The sequence below is a fragment of the Salmo salar genome, chromosome ssa12 (assembly GCF_905237065.1).
Source record: "Salmo salar chromosome ssa12, Ssal_v3.1, whole genome shotgun sequence".
NCBI classification, from domain to species: domain Eukaryota; kingdom Metazoa; phylum Chordata; class Actinopteri; order Salmoniformes; family Salmonidae; genus Salmo; species Salmo salar.
The window spans coordinates 36,996,269-37,019,881 of record NC_059453.1 but is presented as its reverse complement, the minus strand read 5'-3'; the positions used below and the strand labels follow the sequence as shown (position 1 = coordinate 37,019,881).

General features: G+C 41.8%; 2 protein-coding genes across 5 annotated transcripts in view; both read left to right on the top strand.

Annotated features, from left to right (window-relative positions):
* Window positions 1-6,671, top strand: part of ttbk1a (tau tubulin kinase 1a) — a 49,528-nt gene extending 42,857 nt beyond the window's left edge. For all 4 annotated transcript variants that reach the window (XM_045691308.1, XM_045691307.1, XM_014131196.2 and 1 more), the window contains exons 15-16: window positions 3,387-4,873; window positions 5,200-6,671. In XM_045691308.1, coding sequence (XP_045547264.1) covers window positions 3,387-4,873; window positions 5,200-5,632 — 1,920 coding nt within the window. In that variant the 3' untranslated portion in view covers window positions 5,633-6,671. The remainder of the gene's footprint in view (window positions 1-3,386; window positions 4,874-5,199) is intronic.
* A 3,129-nt stretch (window positions 6,672-9,800) lies between these two features.
* Window positions 9,801-21,952, top strand: slc22a7a (solute carrier family 22 member 7a). The gene is made up of 10 exons (XM_014131535.2): window positions 9,801-10,279; window positions 12,852-12,955; window positions 13,466-13,620; window positions 14,127-14,295; window positions 16,306-16,429; window positions 17,899-18,008; window positions 18,619-18,833; window positions 20,698-20,806; window positions 21,112-21,315; window positions 21,523-21,952. The coding sequence occupies exons 1-10, from the start codon at window positions 9,905-9,907 to the stop codon at window positions 21,596-21,598; spliced, it is 1,641 nt and encodes a 546-aa protein (XP_013987010.1). The 5' UTR covers window positions 9,801-9,904; the 3' UTR covers window positions 21,599-21,952.
* The last annotated feature ends 1,661 nt before the right edge of the window (window positions 21,953-23,613 follow it).

The window sequence follows — 23,613 nt, the reverse complement described above, 5'->3', positions numbered from 1 at the left end:
TTAGGTGAAATCAAAAGTTTTGTTTGGCCAAGTTACACTACTCAAAGGGCACCCAATTGGTGGAACAACCCAGTGATTTTTCGGTGAGTTCTGTATATTACCACAGGTAAAGGGATAGTCCCAGTCGGTATTAGATAGAACGTACCGGCCCCACTCGCCTGTGGGGAAACAACCTGTGATTACCTAGGTTACCCCATTGGCTCACAGCAAAAACGTGACCTTTTTCAAACGCACTTTTCTTGTCTGCTTGTTTTAGTCAATTACAAAACTACATTTAAGAAAAGTACAATATGTCTAAAGATGACTTTTCAACATTGCCTGCATTTCCACTGCTTAGAAAAACTTTATATTGTAGGTCTTCCCTCATGACCCTTTTCATGACGGTGTTAGCAGCCACGTGAGTGCTAGGTAGCTATCAACCGCAACATTAAGATAGCCAAGACCAATAACACAAACAAACGGACTATACAGGTACAAGTAGTGAGTGGAGTTACAAACAGACTATACTTAACAAGTTAACTGCCTTACCTGTGAGCTAATGTCTTCCATACACACAGCTATGTGTAGCATACTTAGACACTGGCTCTCCACATTTCCCATGCCAAATAGCTCTTCTCGCAGGCTCTATTTCCCTACGAGCATTGCGAACCATAGATCTGGATTTTTTTACCTGGTTACATTGAACAACACAGCAGCTTTTTGGCATGTTTTGTTATTTCTGTATAACAAAAAAATCTATGAAGAAGTGTGCTCTTTTACAATGGAGGTCAATTGGAAAGAATGTTTGTTTTCCCCAATTTGTGGGCGTGCAATTCCTTATTTTTATGTGAATATTGACTCGGAGTATACTCACGGATCAAAAATGTATTTCAAGTTGCAGCGAAGAGGGACTTGCATTTTCAGTTAACAAAACTATGTGCTTCACAACTTATTTTAATTTCTCAGATAAGTTAAACATATTCGGTTCACGTCACTGATACATGAGCATATCGTCCATATGTTCTGCATATCCTGTCCAATAGTCTGAAAAATGACTTGTTCCGCAAGGCTGGGTGTCCAACCTATTGTAAATGGATAGCATTATAAGTTGAGAAATCTGCTGCGAAATCCACAGGACATGGGCAATGTGTCTTGTGAAATATTTTTAACTATTTATTGTGGCAGAAATCCCTTTTAGCCATGGACTAAGAGTGATTGAAAATGCCATAGATGTGATGCCTGTTTAACATATCACATAACATTACACAAAGCCACTGCACTGTAAAGTACACTGTATGCTCAGAAAGCCCCTTAACCCTTAGCCTTTCAAGTTGTGTCATGTTCGTGTGGAGAGACGGACCAAGGCGCAGCATACGTAGAGTTCCACATGTTTAATCAATGAAACTCACACAACAAAAAAACAACGAATGACCGGTCCGTGACGTCTGGAGTGCTCACAAGCAACTACACAAAGACAAGAGCCCACAAAACACAGTGGGGAAATGGCTGCCTAAATATGATCCCCAATCAGAGACAACGATAAACAGCTGCCTCTGATTGGGAACCATACCAGGCCAACATAGAAATAAATAACTTAGACTAGAACACCCTCCCTAATCACGCAATGACCTAACCAAAATTGAGCATAAAAAGGCTCGTTATGGTCAGGGCGTGACAAGTTGAGTTAAAATAAAAGCACGATGTGGTCTTGTATACAATTATTATCTTGAATTGCAGAGTTATATTTGTCAACGATAGCCTAGAATTTGAAAGTGTTTTCAATCTATAAGTCTTAAGTGTTTAATGACTTGAATATTTTATGCATCTCCTTAAGGAAAATTGACTGAAAATGAAGATGTACTGTAAAACTTAAATTAAATGCTGTCTCAAATAGCCGCCTGTACCTTTTAATAGCCAGGCAACAGCACACATTTCAACAACAAAAACGCCTGTTACAAATTAATGTCGGGTGTGTAAATGATAACACATTAGTGCAGGAAATGAATAAATTGAATAAAACACGCCTGTTGTGTTCAGGGATGTATGCTAGAGCTCTGCTACCCGACCTGAGCCCGATGGGCCTTGACATTATACATTGGGTTACTGCCGGGTAGGGCCTGTTTTTTCATCAATAACTACGGTACGGGTAGGCCGCGGGTATCACTGAATTGATCATTAACATTTTGAAGCTGAGCCATTTGCTTCTGCTCTGCTGCACGGTACATATCATGGTGTCAGAAGTGCTTCAACCTCGTCAAATATTAGACAAGAACATTGTTCAGTCAAATCGTTGTAAATGAGTCAGCATTCATCTTCATATTTGGAAACAGAGGGCTCATGAGATAGTAGAAGGTACTGTATGATATAATTGTGAAATAAATAAATAGTAGTGAGTATAACTGCAGTATTTGTCAAGCGTGATCCGTGAGTGTCTTTTAGATGTACGATATACTGTATATACATGTGTAAGCATTTTTTGTATCACAATACAATTGTACAGTCTGCTTGTAATATTTACAGGTAAAAAGCATGTATTTTAAACTTTGTAAATCAACAACTTATGTATATGTGTGTGTGTGTGTGTGTGTGTGTGTGTGTGTGTGTGTGTGTGTGTGTGTGTGTGTGTGTGTGTGTGTGTGTGTGTGTGTGTGTGTGTACACATACATACATACATACATACATACATACAGACAGACAGACAGACAGACAGACAGACAGACAGACAGACATACATACATACATACATACATACATACATACATACATACATACATACATACATACATACATACATACATACATACATACATACATACATACATACATACATACATACATAAATACAGACATACAATAAATGTTCAATTCCCAGTGGGCAAAACTGGTTGAAATGATGTATTTTTAACTTTAAAACAGGTTGAAAATACATACTTTTAACCAGTTTGCCTACTGAGTTCTCAGTTAATCTGTAGTAGCATGCAAGATAGTTGGTTTTAGTGTGTATATACTACAGTACTGTATGTCAAATCTTTATGAAGGGAAACACTTGAAAATCACAAGATATTGGAGTGTCTCTCTAAAAGGGAATACTCTTCAATGCATTTTTGTGCCTTTTCTATCAATGTATGTAATCTAGACAATCTTTAAAAGCCTGTGTATAACCCAAAAAACATTAAATCGTTTGGGGAAACAATTTTGTCCCTCGTTTCGTTCTTTATGAAGTTATATTAGATATGTTCACATTACATAATCTTGGGTGTTTTCCCAATTTTGTCCTCATTTACATCATGTGACGTGAGCCATATCTTCCAAAATACTTATTGTTTTATATTTTTTGCCTTGACAATATTTCCAGCATGCCTCTTGTTCCAATGGCAAAAGTAATTATTTACTTGCATTTTTTGTAGGTGATCATGTCTCCGACTGAGCACAATGGCTTATCTCAGCCTTGTCCAGACTTCAGGACCAAGGGCCAGCTGGACGAGAAGGAGCATTTCCACATCCTTCCCCAGCTCCAGGTCAAGCGGGCCGACTTCCTCACCGTCATGCTGACTGGCACCCTTCCTCAGCGGCGAACCTTCACAGCAGCTCTGCCGGCAGAGAACGAGGTCCGGGAGCCCCATGGCCCGCGGGACGATGACGTGACCAAGAGTGAGTCGAACAGCGAGGCCAGCCAAAAAAGCACAGAGCGGAGCCAGGATGGGGCCCCTGATACCCTCATGGCCGAGGATGGTCCCAGGGGCCCCCGAGAACCCGCCTCGGCCGCAGATGCTGACCCTGACTTGGAGGACGGCTCCAAGACCCTGGTTCTGTTCTCGCCGGGGGATCCCCGGAAGTCTCCATCCACTGGGGGGGAACACGTCCTGCTGGAGGTTGACTTCGGGACACCGTCTGCCTCTACCCCTAGGAACGATATGCCTCTGGTGGGTGCAGGCAGCCAGCCAGAGCTCTCCTTCACACTGAGGTCGGACTTGAGGCCATCCACCCCAATCGCCCCTGCATCTCCCCCCTTCACCAAAGTTGAGCGCACCTTTGTCCACATCGCCGAGACTTCCCACTTTAACGTCATGTCTTCCAGAGGTCAGACCGCAAAGGAGAGCAGCGACCTCTCGGCCGTTACCCAGGAGACCTCACCATGGGAAGGAGACTCCCATGATCAGACCGTACATGTTGAACAGAGTGAGGAATCCCAGCGTCTTTCCAGAGAGTCCCAAGCCCATTCTATCCCAGACGTGACCCTGGAGAAGGGTGTTACTCGCACCAAACCAGACGACCGCTCACCGCTGGTTTTTGTTAAGTCCTTGGAGCCTGTCCCAGAAGCCATGTCGCCCATTCTGGAACACAAAACTCTCTCTGCAGATCCCAACAAGGGGGCATTGTCTACCGAAGGTGTTCCCGAGTCCAACGCTGGATTACCGTATACCGCACTCAGGCAGAGGGTCAAAAGCCGCATCCCGGTTCTACTGTCTGAAGAGGACACAGGCTCGGAGCGTTCAGCCTCGCTCTCTGCCCGAGCACGACTACGGAAGAGAGCCCGGCAACTGGACCTGGCACGCCTGGTGGTGCAGAAGCAGCAGGGCCGCTGGATGAGGCTACCCTCGGGGACATCCTCCTCGTTGTCCTCTGGCGATGGGAGGGCCTCCGAGACGCTCTCCACCACCGGCTCGGAGGAAGACACCCACGCCTCGGACGAGTCCCTGGCCAGGAGGAGCTCATGTCTGAAGGCCAGGGCAGTGGCTGGGGGGGACCAGAGCCATACGGAGTGGCGCAGCAGGATCCCCAGGCCCGTCACCCCCATCAAGAGGCCCTCGGGGCGGCTGGTGGCCGCCGTGGCCTCCCCTCTCGCGTTGCCAGGATCGGGCATTTGTAGAGATGCATCCACCTTTGGTAATGGGTAAGTAGTCTTCACAACATCATGTTTGCAAACATAACATTATAACATTGTATGGCTCATTGGTTACCACAGTAAATGAAAAGACCCTTGATTGTTTTACTATAATTTATGAAAACACTTCTTTACAGTGCCAAATATCGAGAGTTTAGCCATTGCCAAAGACGGTCTGATTTCTGTCGTTTATGACCTAAACTTATTTTCATTGGTTGAACGGTGTCATGTTCTTTAAAGTTTTGTTATGATTTTTGTAAAAACACTTAAATGATGACTCATCAAAGGTTTCCGGGAGGAAGAATTAACTCTTATTCCACTTATTCTCATTTCAGGCTCCAAGTTCAGAAGATAGGACTGAGCACTCTCCCGACCCAGAGGCGGTCTAAACCTCTGCAGACTGGCTCCTCGTCTTCCTCCTCCTGTCCGAGGCCATGTCCTGTCCCCGCCCAGCCCTGCGGCAGCCCCCGCATGCCCCTGCGCTGCGTTTTCATGACCCGACGCAGCCTAAGCACCTCCCACTGCAGGACAGACAGCCCCTCCCCCCAACGTGTCCGTCCAACTAGACAGCCCCTCTCTGTCCGGCCCACAACTGCCCCTCCGCTCCGGCCCAGGGCTAATACTACTACCACCACCATGAAACAGGCCAACTCACAGGGCTGCTTTACCCAGGCATTCACCGCTATGCCTGACAGAATCCGAGCCAAATCCACAGGCCCTGCCAAAGCGAAACAAAGCAGAGAGGACAAGATGGCTACCTCGAGATAGTAAACAGATTCACTGGGATGAAACGCATACACTTCTCTGTTGTCCTCAGAGTGACTCAATGCCTCAAAAAGCTCCAGGACGACCCCAAATTAAGACTGACGCGGTTTCCCATCTTTTTTTAATCTTTCAATTACCTTCTCTGATCCAAATCATGTACCTCTACTAACTAGACCATGACGACAACAACATTTACATGAGCTTCCAGTCAAAGAACTGTACGCTGTTCACCGGTGCATTGTATAAATGTTCCTTTTGTTTCTGAGGTTGAACATTTCTTTAGGTTTGTGGATTTTGCATCCTATATGCAAGAAATGTATTTGAACGAAGTCGGTCATCATGACCCCTTTGCAAGCCAAGTTGCAATCTTTCTCAACACAGAAACGTCTCACACCGATGTACTAAGTTATCATCGACAATATCTGGCTCACTTTACATTGCATGGTATAGATATCACAAACACTTTTGATAAGTTGAATAATGTTAAGGAAATGTACGAAAGTCTCAATCTTCCAATGGTCTGACACGATAACCAATTCTGATAGAATGCAAAGGCCAAAATCATTCCCAACTCTGGTCAGATGTGTTAAAAGAGGAAGGTTGGATTATGGGGTAAATTACTGCCGATACTAAGCGACTGCAGAAGTAATATTGCTGGCCTCCTTGTTAGCGTGTGACAATGGGCATGCGTTATATCATTCTATTTTTGGGGTGTTTGATTATATTTACATTCCGAAGACGTGTATATAATATGATCATTTCTTGAAAAAGACATCTTTATTTTTTATCTTGTGAAAACAACCTGTATATTTTGCCTTTCCTCTGCTGTTGAACAATGTTGGCAAATATGCCTGTTTTTTTATGCATGAGAAAAATAAGGTTAACTTTGAGCGATAGATACCGCCTTTTAATGTTCTGACAATGAAATGAATGGTGGATCATTGGAACCCATGTTTTGTGTTTGTATTGGGTAAATGAAACCTACAATTGCAGGGCACTGAGCTAAAGTAAAATCATGGTCATGTGGATTGACTAGCTCCTGTTTCCTTTCTACACTGTTTGTCAGATATAACCATCGCCCCTAGAAAGGACTGCTTCTTGTTTTCATCCTCTTCTTCTAATCAGAGACTGATTCACCAGGTGAACACCAGGTGACACCAGGTGAGGGCAATAAAGTACCAGGTTGAAACAAAAAGCAGAAGTGTTTCGGCCCTCCAGGACTGGAACTGAACCGTCCTGGGCAACTGAATAGGTCTGAAAGGTTTCTTATCAGGGTGAATTGACTCTGACACATTTTTGAAGTGTTTTCACATATTTAGGTCATTTTATTTTCAAAAGGTAAAGTTACAGTACAGACGTGTACAAAAACGACATGCTGTTGAATATTTCACACAGGCACACACACACACACACACACACACACACATTTCTCCTCACAGTGGTAAGTCCAGTCTCTCCCTAGTTTAGGGTCAGGCAGCTTCTCTAATTGTCTGTCTACAATCGTTAAGGCCAGGGATGAAAATGTTGATTTTTTTCCATATCAGAATATTCCTGAGCAAGTACATAACCCACATTTGAATACTATTAATGCTATTAAATTAATCTTTGATCCATCCCAACAGGAAGCAATAGATTACATAAATAATGCAAGTTATGCGCATAGGAGTGTTTCATTGCAGTGCATTGCAGTGTAGTACTGTGCGGAGACTAATGGTCTCTTGGAGTTGCCCTTTAAATTCTGTTATATATGCACTGAAAGCTGAACCTATGAGACATGAGAGAAATCCAGTAGAAGGGAGGCCTCCCTTTCCCTTTCTCCCCGCCCCCACTTATTCAATGCAAGCATGTGAGATGGCATATGGTCTCTCCCTCCCTACCACGAGGCTGGGAGATGTCTCCCTGAGGTTACGTTGACGTATTGTAAAAAGTTCAATAAAAAAATTATTAAATCCAAAATGAATATGAGGTAAGGCGTGGTAGAATAGTGAGTATGACATTAGGCCAAGTAAGGTGTTTACATGTCTATCTTAACCAGCGTAAGGTCATCATCGAAGTAAGCATACGCGTATTAAAACACCTGGATTTATTTTGCAATCTTTCAAATGATTAGGACATGTAAACACCTTAATCGGCGTTCCAGTTCCAGTGTATTTGATCTGCACGTGTGCTAGCACCAGCCGAGAGCCTCCCTCTTTAGCACGAGTGAAGTGAGTTCGGAAAAACTTAAAGTATGCATCTTAGAAATAGTTTTCACATACAAAAGGTCTGAACTCAGAATCAAACGGGTTTCCCAAAAATAACATGGTCACTGTGGTTATTTTGATTGCCGATTTTTTGCCATTCATCAAAGTCCCATCAAGTAGCCTGATTTTAGATGGTTCCGTGTAAACAGGATTATTAGGGAAATCCTTGATCTTGCAAAGCATGTAAATGTATTAATCAAACTATTATATTAATCTGAGTGTATGTAAACGTACCAAGTGAGAGCAGAGAGAGGTTATGTGATGATTTACGTCAATGAAAATCTAAATACTGGAATACAGGACTTGAATGAATGAACTAGGGAAATATTGTTGGGTTAGCTAATAAGCCAAAGATACTGGAGAGTTGGCATTGTTGTATCATGTTGACCAGAGGGTATCCTACAAAGCAAGCTAGATCTACTCAGGGTTTTCTAAAGCTTCACATTCAGTTGGCTTCACATTCCAACCCAGGCTTCATCCATACTACAACTGTGGATATTGCTCGTCCGCCTGCCGCTATTTCTAGCAGACTTGTAACTGCGCGTGCATGTAGCACATGGCTAGTCGAGCGCCGAACTCTAAACTGAGACAATGCTAAAACATCAATCCATCGGCGAGTCAGTGCCACATTTTCATTTGTGCCGAAATCAAAATGAAAGAAAAGTTATCTTGCAAATTCAGCAGGCCATGGTGTGAAATACGCTTTAAGAACCGCCCTTAGCCATGGTATATTGGGCATATTACCACACCCCCCCGTGCCTTATTGCTTAAATAAACAATATATTCACAGTTCACAATCCACATGACCATTACACCCATCTCAAATGTTGTGCACATATTTGCTTACAACCCTGCTAGTAAGCATTTCTCCTTTGCCAAGATAATCAATCCACCTGACAGGTGTGGCATATCAAGAAGCTGATTAAACAGCAAAATCATTACATAGGTGCACCTTATGCTGGGGACAATTAAAGGCCACTCTGAAATGTTAAGTTGTGTTACAATGCCACAGATGTCTCAAGTTTTGAAGGAGCGTGTAATTGATATGCTGACTGCAGGATTCTCCACCAGAACTGTTGCCTGAGAATTGAATGTACATTTCTCTACCATAAGCTGCTTCAAAGTCATTTTAGAGAATTTGGCAGTAAGCCCAACTGGCCTCACAACCGCATACCATGTGTAACCATGCAAGTGTAGGACCTCCACATCTGGCTTCTTCACCTGCGGGATCGTCTGAGACCAGCCACCCAGACAGCTGATGAAGCTGAGGAGGATTTTTGTCTGTAATAAAACTCATTCTGATTGGCTGGGCCTGGCTCCCGTGGATGGGCGCCCCTGCCCAGTCATGTGAAATCCATAGATTAGGGCCTAATGATTTTATTTCAATTGACTGATTTCCTTATATGAACCGTAACTCAGTAAAATCGTTGAAATTGTTGCATGTTGCATTTATGTTGCATTTGTTCAGTATAAAATCACATTTTCTAAATCATAGATGGAAGCCAACATATGCTCAAGAGTTAGACAGGGATCATCTTCATTATTACTTCTATCTGGTCATTAGTTCCCATCTTATACAACCAGCACTATTACGATGGATTTCAGGAAGGATTTCAGGAAGGAAATCTTGCCAGAGCTAATGTATTAGATCAGCTTTTTCGCTGTTGGTCAGGTGAGAAGTTCTGGTGAAGAGGATCCCTGTGAGTACTATTTCACGGATACCATTTTACACAAAGGAGTGTTTGTGTGTCTCACCGTTCAACAGGCGTACGACAGAAGCTAGCGCTACGAAATACTACGATGAGTAGTGTACTATATTGGGATTATCCACAGACAGTGTGGGAATCAGAAGCAAGGCCTATGGTATGCCTCAATTTGCACACTTACACGGAATAAGACCCTCTCTCCCTCTGTTGGGTACTCCACATTGAGAGACTCCTATTCCTGGGGGAGAGAAGACAGAGAGGGAAGAAGGAAAAAGGAGGCCTGTGTTGTCTGACTTTACACACACGCACACTCATACGCTCTCAGGATGAGGTTCGAGGAGGTGTTAGACGAAGTAGGTGGCTTCTCCAAGTTTCAGTTCCTGGTGCTCCACTTGCTCTGCTTGCCCAGGGTCATCCTCCCCCTCCACTTTCTCCTGCACAACTTCATCTCGGGTGTGCCTCCGCACCACTGCGCCCTCGGGATCCCTGGAGATGGATCCCAAACCCTGGCCGACCCCATGACGTTGGCCCTCAGGGTCCCTCGTGAAGCCGACGGCTCCTTCAGCTCCTGCAGGGCCTTTGCCACTCTGGTGACCCTTGACCTTGGCCACTCCAACTACACCAACGTGTCCATGTCGGTGCCGTGCCAGGACGGCTGGGTGTACGACCGCTCCCAGTTCACATCCACCACTGCCACCCAGGTAAGGTCATTATTAACACTGTTGTCCACAATGGTGGTCTAGCAGTCTAAGCTCCTACCTCCAGAACACTTTTTAAGGTTTGATGCCTTATGTAGATGTAATGTCATGTTAATGTGCTTATAGATGTCTAATGTATGCTTCATGAACATGCAGTTCATGTTAATTGTTAACCTGTTTGTGGTTTCTGTCAATCAGAAGAAAAAAAATTATCAAACTGTAAAACTTCCCCAATATCATTTGTTTCCATAACTACAGTATCTCCAACTGAATATTTGATAGAACGGTGGTTAGCTTGTGCAGCTATAAATAGCACTGTCATTGTAATTTTTTATACATGCATATTTTACCAAGAGATGGCCTATCAGATTCATAACCACAGCATATGTAACACAGTGTACAGTAGGCCAGCAGCATACCATCCTGCATCCCACTCCTGGCTTGTTTCTGAAGCTACACAGGGTTGGTCCTGGTCAGTCCCTGGATGGGAGACCAGATGCTGCTGGAAGTGGTGTTGGAAGCCCCGTAGGTCTAAAAAAATATCCCAATTCCCCAGGGCAATGGTAGGGTGCCGTCTTTCGGCTGGGATGTTAAACGGGTGTCCTGACTCTCTGTGGTCACTAAAAGATCCCATGCCACTTATAGTAAGAGTAGGGATGTTAACCCTGGTGTCCTGGCTAAATTCCCAATCTGGCCTTCATACCATCATGGTCACCTAATCATCCCCAGTTTACAATTGGCTCATTCATCCCCTGTAACTATTCCCCAGCTTGTTGCTGTAAATGAGAATGTGTTCACAGTCAATTTACCTGGTAAAATATATATTTTTTAAATGATCTTCTTATCCATTCCATTGGTTTTCATTTGTTATGGCTTTACCCATCTTCGATGAATTGTATGATGATGTGGTGGTTTGTGGTAATGAAGTGTTTGTAATGTTGCAATAGATGGTTTGTATATAGGTTATAGGTGTTCCATTAACTCTCAACAATAATTATTCAACTAACTATTCACTAACCTTCCCCGGGGGCCGATGACGTGGATGTCGATTAAGGCAGCGCCCCGCACCTCTCTGATTCAGAGAGTTTGGGTTAAATGCGGAAGACACATTTCAGTTGAACGCATTCAGTTGTATAACTGACTAGATATCCCCCTTTACCCTAATCCTAAATTGTAGCCTAACCAAAGCCTTCACGTGAGCAAGCTGTTGCATATCAGCAGAGATGCAGTTGATAGGGTGATAGATTGAGCATCAACAGATCTGTTGTTGACTATCCAAATAACGTTTGACCAATGACTTTGTCACACTCCCAGTCATCGTGTGCTCCATCATCATGTGCAGCTGGGAATGACCAAAAATACTTCTTTAGTAAATACGTTTTTATGCCATCCGTAATATGCAACAGTTGAAGTCGGAAGTTTACACTCAGGTTGCAGTCATTAAAACTCGTTTTTCAACCACTCCACAAATTTCTTGTTAACAAACTATAGTTTTGGCAAGTCGGTTAGGACATCTACTTTGTACATGACACAAGTAATTTTTCCAACAATTGTTGTTTACAGACAGATTATTTCACTTATAATTCACCGTATCACATTTACATTTATATTTAAGTCATTTAGCAGACGCTCTTATCCAGAGCGACTTACAAATTGGATCAATTCCAGTGGGTCAGAAGTTTACATACACTAAGTTGACTGTGCCTTTAAACAGCTTGGGAAATTTCAGAAAATTATGTCATGGCCTTAGAAGCTTCTGATAGACTAATTGACATAATTTGAGTCAATTGGAGGTGTACCTAAAACCTAAAACAGGGAATTTTTACTAGGATTAAATATCAGGAATTGTGAAAAACTGAGTTTATATGTATTTGGCTAAGGTGTATGTAAACTTCCGACTTCAACTGTATGTATTCAGGGATTTTTCTTCGGGCTTGAGCTCATAAGCCTATGCGATTGCATAAGCTCTAATATTCGTATGGGTGTTTTGAATGAATCATCACCTTAGAAAGTACTGTCCATTTCGTTATGTTAGGCTTTGAAATAACATCCACAACAACCATGTTTTACACTCAGTTTCAACCTGCTGTTGAACTTCTTTCTTTAAATTGATCATCACAGTGAGGTGAGTTTTAAAAGCATAATACTGTTTTGCTGATAAGTGTTTGATGTGATTTCTATTTCATTTGCATTGACGTCAGAGTGGTTAGAGGGACAATAGAGCACTGAGTACAAGGCCATTAGGACTTGATGGTCATTGGTGAGTTGGGTACTACCAAAGCATGTCCAGAGTGCATAAGAGGAGATTACCGTGACTCAACTGCCACGTGGAATTTTATGCGGTCATGACTCATGACTGCCAGCGTGGCGGTTATACGGTCACACTGCAGCCCAAGTCTTTACCCTACTTGGCTGACCCAAACCAAACTGTGCTGGCTTGGCTCATTTCTTTTCACATTGTAGTGTGAAAGGCCTTGTTTGCTGTTTTATGACACCTTGGGATGCTTGTGGGAAAACTGGTGGAACTGGGGGTTAATTCTGATTTATGAACCTGTTTATTTATTCATTTTCACAGTGGGATTTGGTGTGTGACAATAAGAAATTAAACCAGGCCGTTGCTACTTTCTTTTTCGTTGGAGTCACAATCGGTGCAGTTATATTTGGATATCTCTCAGATAAGTATGTTATTTATCCTATTAGAATCTAATTGTTCTATGGTAATAACTGTGACAAATATTTAACAGTATTAATGTTCCCAAATTCAACATTTACAGTACATGCATGTTACCACTTGACCACAGCATCTTGCATACAAACATAATTTACAAAACATAGGCTTGACCATGTTTCAAAACTGTGTTGTCTTTTCTCCACAAGAAAATTGGCATTGCTTTCTTAACTCGGTCTCGATAGAAGTAGACAGTCATACATTAGCTGCAGACTAATGGTCACAATAAAAGAGAATGTCCTACTGACTAGATGCTACAAATGACAAAATGTGCTATATCGTCAGAATCGATGACCAAGTTAGTCAGGTTAACGTTTGGATTAAGGTCAGGGTTAGGGCTGGTGGTTAAAATAATTTTTGGGGAGAGAAAGCGCTGTACTTCTGTATTTTGTGGCAGTCATTCAGTCAGTAAAGACCGCTGAAGGAAACTCTGAATCTTTCCCCTTTCTCTCCTGCTGCAGATTTGGTCGGAAGCCCATGATCCTAGTGTCCTTCGTGGCCAGTGCCGTGTTCGGAACCATGTCTGCCTTCTCTGTCTCTTACGTCATGTTTGCCGTGACCAGGACCCTCTGTGGAGTCGCACTGACGGGAATGACCATTACCACTCTTGCCCTGAGTACTATCATGATCTTTAACCCCCACTGGGTTTCCTATAACATGATATGTGTTGATTAAAGGGGCAATCTGCAGTTCAAACAACAACAATGCAGCCACACTCAAATTAATGGACAGAGCTATGGATGCAAGGACTGAACATCCACTGGGAAATGTAACCCCTCTCAAATTTATAGACAGCACTCCAGATGCAAGGACTTACAGTCCATGACATCCACATGATAGTTTTAAACAAAGCTATACATGGTTTGTTTACATTCTTGTTTGAGAACAATAAAGGTATAAGACGTTATATTTTGGGTTGTGATAGTGAAAGACCGTTTGAGGCTTCGTCAAGAATTGAAATGGCCATTGAACAGACTCCCAGATCCCAGACAGTCGTTTTAAAGCAATGGGCCCAAATTCAGTCCTAAAGGACTACGCTGACAATACATTTTTTTTGTACCTATCCCATAAATGCTATTTACAGTAGTAAGTAGTAAGTTGCAGTTGTGTTTTTCCCTCCAGGTATAGAGTGGACGGACATTAAGCATCGCACCTTCACAGGGACCATCATCAGCCTGGGCTGGAGTGTGGGCAATATGCTCCTGGCTCTACTGGCATACTTCATACGAGACTGGAGATATCTCATGCTGGTGGTGACGTCCCCCTGCATCGTGGCCATCATCTCCTGGTGGTAAGATGGGGCTAGAAAAACTCCAGGTTGGGGGCAATGCCATTTCAATTCAGTCAATTCAGGAAGTAAACTTGAATTTCAGTGTACTTCCTGAATTGAAATGGAATGAAGTCCAACCCTGTAAAGGACAGTATATTTCTGACAAATGTGGGAAGGAAATTAATTGAGTAATCTGTCCATATTTACACTTGAAATGTCACAAAATCTCATTAAACAGACTATTTAAAAAAAGAAAGGACAGTATCTTACAGATTTCTGCTGTGATACTATAGAAGTGGTTTTGGAGCAAGACCTGAATAGCCCATAGTCAATAACATCATAGCCATGACATACAGTGCATTCGGAAAGTATTCTACCCACTTTCCCTGTTCCACACTTTGTTACATTACAGCCTTATTCTAAAATTGATTAAATATTATTTTTTTCTCATCAATCTACACACAATACCCCATAATGACAAAGCGAACACAGATGTGTAAACATTTTTGCAAATGTATTACAAACAAGAAACTGAAATATGTTTATACAACTTGGGAGTCCACCTGTGGTAAATTCAATTGATTGGACATTATTTGGAAAGGCACACCTGTCTATATAAGGTCCCACAGTTGACAGTGCATGTCAGAGCAAAAACCAAGCCATGAGGTCGAAGGAATTGTCCGTAGAGCTCTGAGACAGGATTGTGTTGAGGCACAGATCTGGGGAAGGGTACAAAAAATGTCTGCAGGGTTGAAGGTCCCCAAGAACACAGTGGCCTCCATCATTCTTAAATGGAAGAAGTTTGGAACCACCAAGACTCTTCCTAGAGCTGACTGCCTGGCCAAACTGAGGAATTGGGGGAGAAGGGCCTTGGTCAGGGAGGTGACCAAGAACCCGATGGTCACTCTGACAGAGCTCCAGAGTTCCTCTGTGGAGATGAGAGAACTTTCCAGAAGGACAACCATCTCTGCAATACTCCACTAATCAGGCCTTCAATGTAGAGTGGCTAGATGTAAAAGGCACATAACAGCCAGCTTGGAATTTGCAAAAAGTCACCTAAAGGACTCTCAGACAATCATAAACAAAATTCTCTGGTCTGATGAAACCAAGATTTAACTATTTGTCACGTCTATAGGAAACCTGGCATCATCCCTATGGTGAAGCATGGTGGTGGCAGCATCATGCTGTGGGGATATTTTTCAGCGGCAGGGACTAGGAGACCAGTCAGTTTGAGGGAAAGATGAAAGGAGCAAAGTACAGAGAGATCCTTGACGAAAACCTGCTCCAGAGTGCTCAGGACCTCAGACTGGGGCGAAGGTTCACCTTCCAACAGGACAACGACCCTAAGCACACAGCCAGGACAATGCAGGAGTGGCGTCGGGTCAAGTTTCTAAATGTCATTGAGTGGCCCAGCCAGAACCCGAACCCGATCGAACATCTCTGGAGAGACCTGAAAATAGCTGTGCAGCAACGCTCCCCATCCAACCTGACAGACCTTGAAAGGTTCTGCAGAGAAGAATGGGAGAAACTCCCCAAATACAGGTGTGACAAGCTTGTAGCATCATACCCAATAAGACTTAAGGCTGTAATCGCTGCCACAGGTGCTTCAACAAAGTACTGAATAAAGGGTCTGAATATTTATGTAAATGTGATATTTCAGTTTTAGTTTTATACATTTTCTCAAATTTAACATAATACAGAACGACATAATACAGAACATCAATAGACAAGAACAGCTCAAGGACAGAACTACCTACATTTGAAAGTTGCCAATGGAAAAGAAGATGCACGTATGATGTGTTCCCACCTGTTAGCGTTATGCAGTACATCTAATGTAGAGTTACGAATGAAACAAAATGAATAACAGTACAGTGATTGATGAAGGATTAAAGTTGTATTATTATTAAAGGTTGTTAATGAATCAATGTGCTAATGGTATGAATCTCAGATTTTGTGTCCAAGATATTATCCTGTTACAGCAGTGGATAATGACAAATATAATGTCCAGATTTTTTCTTCTTCTTCATTTAGGTGGATACCAGAGTCTGCCAGATGGCTACTGGCCAATGGCAAAGTGAAGGAGGCAAAGAAGTATTTGGTGCAGTGTGCAAAAATGAATGGGAAGTATGGCTACACTGCAAAACTAGACATTGAGGTGAGTCAACCAACCCAGGTGCACACTAGGGACTCTTACTTCTCAGTTTAATAATGTTCTGCTATCAGGGTAGGGGTCCATTTAAATTCCAATCAATTCTGAATTCCAATTCCACATTTTTCTAATTGAAAAGCATTGAAGGGAATTGGATTTGTAATTGAAATTTCAGAACACTTCCTGAATTGCCTGGAATTGAAATTGACCCCAGCCATGGGTGCTATTAAAAAATACATGTAAATACATTGCCTTCAGAAACTATTCACACCCCTTGACTTTTTCCAATTTTTTTTGTGTTACAGCCTGAATGAAAAAAATATTAATATTAAAATATCCTAATTCTTGAGAGCTTCAACCCTTCAACATTCAACCCTTTTGTTATGGCAATCCTAAACAAGTTCAGTAGTAAAAATGTGCTTAACAAGTCACATAATAAGTTGCATGGACACACTCTGTTATTATTTTTGAATGATTACCTCATCTCTGTACCCCACACATACAAATAATTTTAAGGTCCCTCAGTCTAGCAGTGAAACACAGATTCAACCACAAAGATCAGGGAGGTTTTCCAATGCATAAGCACAGACACAATCCTAGAGGAAAACCTGGTTCAGTGTGTTTTCCACCAGACACTGAGAGATGAATTCACATTTCACCTGGATAATAACCGAAAACACAAGGCCAAATCTCACTGGAGTTGCTTACCAAGAAGACAGTGAATGTTTCTGAGTGGCCGAGTTAGTTTTGACTTGTATCTACTATAAAATATATGGCAAGACCTGAAAATGGTTGTCTAGCAATGATCAGCAACCAACTTGACAGAGCTTGAATAATATTTTTTTTTTATAAAAAATGTCAATCCACAATCCTGGTGTGGAAAGCTCTCAATCCAGCTGTAATCACTGCCAAAGGTGCTTCTACAAAGTATTGACTCCGGGGTATGAATACTTATGTAAATTAGATATTTCTGTATTTAATTTCAATACATTTTCTAAAATGTATAAAAACATATTTTCACTTTGTCATCATGGAGCATTGTGTGTAGATGGGTGAGAATTTTTTTTAAATTTAATCAATTTTAAATTCAGGCTGTTACACAACAAAATCTGGCATAAGTATGAATACTTTCTGAAGGCACAGTAAATACATAATTGAATGAAATGTAAACGAAACACCATCATTTTTTCATGTCTTAAAATACATGTGTTTGAGAACAAATGGATAAATCCTGAAATTCATCTAACAGTTGAATGAAAACTTTTGTACAAAATACAATTCTCTTGGAGGTTTTACATTTTGTCCAATTGTATTTTAAAATATGTTTTGCAAAGCTCTGCTTATTACCTATTGAGCATTATATAATAAAATGTCATCAACATTACAGACCAAAATGATTCTACTGAAACTTGACTAATAAAATAAATCCGAACATTAACCTCTTAACTTTATATTCTAATTCGTTCTTATCTTAGACTTTGAGGAAGGTAACTGTTTCTGAGGTTGCCAATAAGGACTATTCCTACTTGGATCTGGTCAAGACACCCAAGCTCAGGAAAATCACTATTTGCTCAGGAATATTCTGGTATGAGAAAAAATGGTTCACCCTTGACCTTTTCGGTGAGAGACAGACAATTAGAGAAGCTGCCTGTCCCTAAGCTAGGGAGGGTGGAGTATTTTGGAAGAAATGTGTGTGTGTTTGTGCATGAGTGTGATTGTCTCCAGTTTAGACCTGAAAGGTCTATGATTCCACAACTCCACCCATAACTTTGATTGGAGACATATAGAGAGTCTGCCTGCCCCTAAGCTAGGACGAGAGTGGACTTACTGCTGTGAAGTGAAATAGGGGTGTGTGTGTGTGTGTGTGTGTGTGTGTGTGTGTGTGTGTGTGTGTGTGTGTGTGTGTGTGTGTGTGTGTGTGTGTGTGTGTGTGTGTGTGTGTGTGTGTGTGTGTGTGTGTGTGTGTGTGTGTGTGCGCGCATGCATGAACGTTTGTGACCAGTTTAGGCCTGCAATCTCCATGATTCCACTTTCAACACGTTTTTATTAAAACATTCTGCCCCATAAAATGTTTCCCTTGCATACTTTCTTTCACTTACTCATATTTTAAGTTTCCACAGTTACTGATTATAATATATGTAGAGCACTCACTGAAACTGCAAGTAATATTTGTACCTATATTTACCTCCCAAAAGGTTTGCTGTGTCGTTCGCATACTATGGGATCAGCTTTAAGATTACAGGGTTTGGTCTGAACATGTACCTCACTCATTTTGTCTACGGTGCAATTGAAGTCCCAGCCAAAGTGGGCACCTACTTCGCCTTGGATCGCATTGGCCGAAGAAATGGCCAGGCGTGGTCTCTCATCATCACGGGAGCGCTGATAGCTCTCAATACCGCTATCCCCACAGGTAGAGCTATGACCTCACTTCCTCTTCCTGTATGATGCAGTAGTTTGAGGCTTTTGTGACAAATCAACATGGCCCTCATATTAGGTTATTAAAAACACCCTATGCACACTCATCTTGGGTTTCAGGTCCTGTATTGAAGCGTTTCTGCCATATTTAAACAACTCACAAAATACTAAACAGTGACATTGAATATCAATGCAATGGTTTAAAACTCAGTTGCTCTTCTACTTGATATATGTATATCACAGTTGCTTTTCTCTTATCCTGGGACTTTTATCCAGAGGCGTCATGCCCATAGGGAGCACTCATGGGCATCCAGCGTACTGATTGTTGTGGCATAGTAAGGCCCAATCATAAGAACTTCCCCAAGGCCATTATGAAGGGAAAGCTCCAGAGAGGTCAGAGTGTAAAATGGTCTGCAGATAATGTAATGGCGTGTCGGTGGAGGGTCAAAAGAGATTCTCTGTCCACAAACAGCTCAGGGAAGGACATCCTCAAACTAGTGTCCAAGTTCAGGCAGAATAAATATATCTGTTCCAGAGCTTTAATGGATTACAACAAGAAAATGGGCGGAGTTGACCATCTTGACCAACTGAATAGAATGTTGGACGCACAGGCAGAAATGGTGGAAGTATGTGTTTTGGGGGATGCTCAACATTGCCATCATAAATGCATACATTGTATGAGGGAACCTGCAAAGCCCCCTTCCCATAAACTGCAGGCACTGGTCCCTGAAGGCATCACTTTGTGATGGCTATAGTGGTAGGGAAGGGGGGAGCCAACAGTGTGGCACAGAGGGGTGTGGACAGAGTTGTTACTCATAATTTGAATGCAGGTCACTCTCTGGTGAAGTTTGAAGGGCACAAGAGAGGGAGTGGTGTGCATCCGGAGTGGACGCAGGGCAAAGAGTGAGAGATGTGTAGAAACCTACTTTGTGCGTTCTACTTGTTCTGTGCTACTTTAAAGGATGGGGTCATGCTTCCAGAAACTCCATGTCATGTTGTAGGCTAAATGCAAACACTAATGTTAATAATTTGTCCTACAAATCTTATTGGGAAATTGTGTACTTTTTAAAATTGTCTGTTTTGTATCTTCTCTATCTAATACTTGTTGCATTCACTGAATTGTTGTCAAAGTAAGCTACTATTTCTACATTTTGTGTCAGGCCTGCTCTGTATAATTGTTTTTGAGAGAGGTTATCTACATTTTGAAAGTCTCTGAATAGTTGTTCCCCTAGTCACATTTTTTATATTTTTTTTAAACATTAATATGTAAATAATATTTATACGTTTAATAGATTATACTTGGTACATTTTGAGTGAGTGATTTAGTAAAATTTACTAAAATGTAATACTACTAGCCACCTAGCAATTTTGTAAAGTTGGCTTTAGCTAACCCAGATACACTATATACAAATGTATATGGACATCCCTCATAACTAGCTATCAAGAAGTTATTTCAGGCTATCAATTAAGTCAAAGCCAATTTAAGCTTGATCCGTAAATGTGGTCGGAGGCTTCATATGGAGGGTATGATGCAATTTGCGGAGCCTCCGGAGGTATGCTTAGGCCAAATCAAGCTCCATACCGCATCGTGGTGCGCCTCTCAAATTTTTCAGAGATGCTGAGAAGCATATTTAGTTTCTTTAAAAAAGAGGTATGCTTAGATATATAGAAAAATATACATATTTTTGTACATAGAATTAAGCATAATGATGGCTGGAAAAAGCTGTTTCAGGTGTTTGAAAAATGCAAAATTCTCCCAACTTACACCCCTCAGCTATCCTCACATACTTTGTGGCCCCTCATATTTTGGGATCATGACGCCCCTGTTCTTATCCTATCCTTCTTGTTTCTTCATCCAGAAAATGCCCTGGTTCGCACTTGCATAGCTGTGGTGGGGAAGGGTTTCTCAGAAGCTGCTTTCACTACAGCTTTTCTCTACACAGCGGAGCTCTATCCCACCGTTCTCAGGTAACTGCGACTGTGAAACTTGCGCAATAACTTACATGCATATGCACACTACTCCTGAATCACCTTACTTTCTTTGATGATGGTTGAATTGTCTGGTTGGTCATTCTCAAACTTTTGTCATTCTTAGTCTTCTGCGTTTCCCAATTCTGCTTCACAGAGTCTACGTTGTCCACTATGGATACATTTGTTTCCTCACATTCTAAGAGTTGACTGTGAAATTTAAGTAAGAAACTAGGCAACTTTTCTTAATGAGACCCCAGGATAGACTGTGGTAACACGACTTTTGCACTCCCCTCCTCCTACAGACAGTGTGGTTTAGGTTACACCTCATTCATGGGGCGAATGGGAGGCTCACTGGTCCCGATGGTCATGCTGCTGGAGAACTATTGGGTGTTCACGCCCCCACTTATCTTCGCCGCCACCGCCATTGGCAGCGGCTGTGTGGTCTTCCTGCTGCCCGAGACCCTGAATGTGTGTCTTCCGGAAAGCATCCTCGACGTAGAGGGAAGGTACTGTCAAACACACTGCACAAAAAGCTCTCGTTTTCAGTCCGTAAATACAGGCTGGGTTAAACAATTGAAAAATGTGACAGATTCTTGTCAAACTTGCTAGACGATAGTTGGCAACGATTGCTGCTCAATTTATTAGCCACTGTAAAAAAAATGATGTCAATATGACGAAGTCAGGTACCTAATTGTTTTCCCTTTTCTTGGTAGGCATAAGCACACGTCTAGAAATGATGCCATGGTTGAGTTGAATGAAATACACTCACTACCGGTAGCTTCAGCATGAGATGACAACTCCTAAGGCTGCTGCTGGTCATTCAAATCCAGAACCAAGTCTTGACCTGAAAGCTCCCCAAACTGCTGAATTGGGGAAATTATTTCCTACAATGGTCATATCCTAATAACATTAGTATGATGGATATTTTCCACTATATCATGTATCATGCATGCCACTATTGTATATGTCACTATTCTATTGTCTATATGAATTAGTTGTGTAACTCATGTACAGTTGAAGTTTACATACACCTTAGCCAAATACATTTAAACTCAGTTTTTCACAATTCCTGACATTTAATCATAGTAAAAATTCCCTGTTTTAGGTTAGTTAGGATCACCACTTTATTTTAAGAATGTGAACTGTCAGAATAACAGTAGAGAGAATAATTTATATCAGCTTGTATTTCTTTCATCACATTCCCAGTGGGTCAGAAGTTTACATGCACTCAATTCATATTTGGTAGCAGTGCCTTTAAATTGTTTAACTTGGGTCAAACGTTTCGGATAGCCTCCCACAAGCTTCTCACAATAAGTTGGGTGAATTTTGGTCCATTCCTCCTGACAGAGCTGGTGTAACTGAGTCAGGTTTGTAGGCCTCCTTGCTCGCACACACTTTTTCAGTTCTGCCCACAAATTTTCTATAGGATTGAGGTCAGGGCTTTGTGATGGCCACTCCAATACCTTGACTTTGTTGTCCTTAAGCCATTTTGAAACAACTTTGGAAGTATGCTTGAGGTCATTGTCCATTTGGAAGACCCATTTGCGACCAAGCTTTAACTTCCTGACTGATGTATTGAGATGTTGCTTCAATATATCCACATAATTTTCTCTCCTCATGATGCCTCTATTTTGTGAAGTGCACCAGTCCCTCCTTCAGCAAAGCACTCCCACAACATGATGCTGCCACCCCCATGCTTCACAGTTGGGATGGTGTTCTTCGGCTTGCAAGCCTCCCCCTTTTTCCTCCAAACATAAGGATGGTCATTATGGCCAAACAGTTCTATTTTTGTTCCATCAGACCAGAGGACATTTCTCCAAAAAAGTACAATCTTTGTCCCCATGTGCAGTTGCAAACCGTAGTCTGGCTTTTTTATGGCGGTTTTTGAGCAGTGGCTTCTTCCTTGCTGACCAGCCTTTCAGGTTATGTCGATATAGGACTCGTTTTACTGTGGATATAGATACTTTTGTACCTGTTTCCTCTAACATCTTCACAAGGTCCTTCGCTGTTGTTCTGGAATTGATTTGCACTTTTCGCACCAGAGTACGTTCATCTCTAGGAGACAGTGGTATGATGGCTGCGTGGTCCCATGGTGTTTATACTTGCGTACTATTGTTTGTACTGATGAACGTGATACCTTCAGGCATTTGGAAATTGCTCTCAAGGTTGAACCAGACTTGTGGAGGTCTACAAACTGGTCTTGGCTGATTTCTTTTGATTTTCCCATGATGTCAAGCAAAGAGGCACTGAGATTGAAGGTAGGCCTTGAAATACATCCACAGGTGCACCTCCAATTGACTCAAATGATGTCAATTAGCCTATCAGAAGCTTCTAAAGCATGACATAATTTTCTGGAATTTTCCAAGCTGTTTAAAGGCACAGTCAACTTAGTGTATGTAAACTTCTGACCCACTGGAATTGTGAATCAGTGAATTATAAGTAAAATAATCTGTCTGTAAACAATTGTTGGAAAAATTACTTGTGTCATGCATAAATTAGATGTCCTAACCGACTAGCCAAAACTATAGTTTGTTAACATGAAATTTGTGGAGTGGTTGAAAAACGAGTTTTAATGACTCCAATCTAAGTGTATGTAAACTTTCGACTTCTTCTGTATGTCATGCCTTTGTAACAGACCATTATACTTGGTTATGATGTAATCCACTTTTTTTTTTTTACTCTGTATCAATAATATAATATACTCAAATACTTATTTTTTGTATTTCTCAGAGGTGCTAATGCATTTGTGGTTTCCAATCATATTTAAATAGTTGTAGTTCTCTAGTCGTACCGTTTGAATCCAT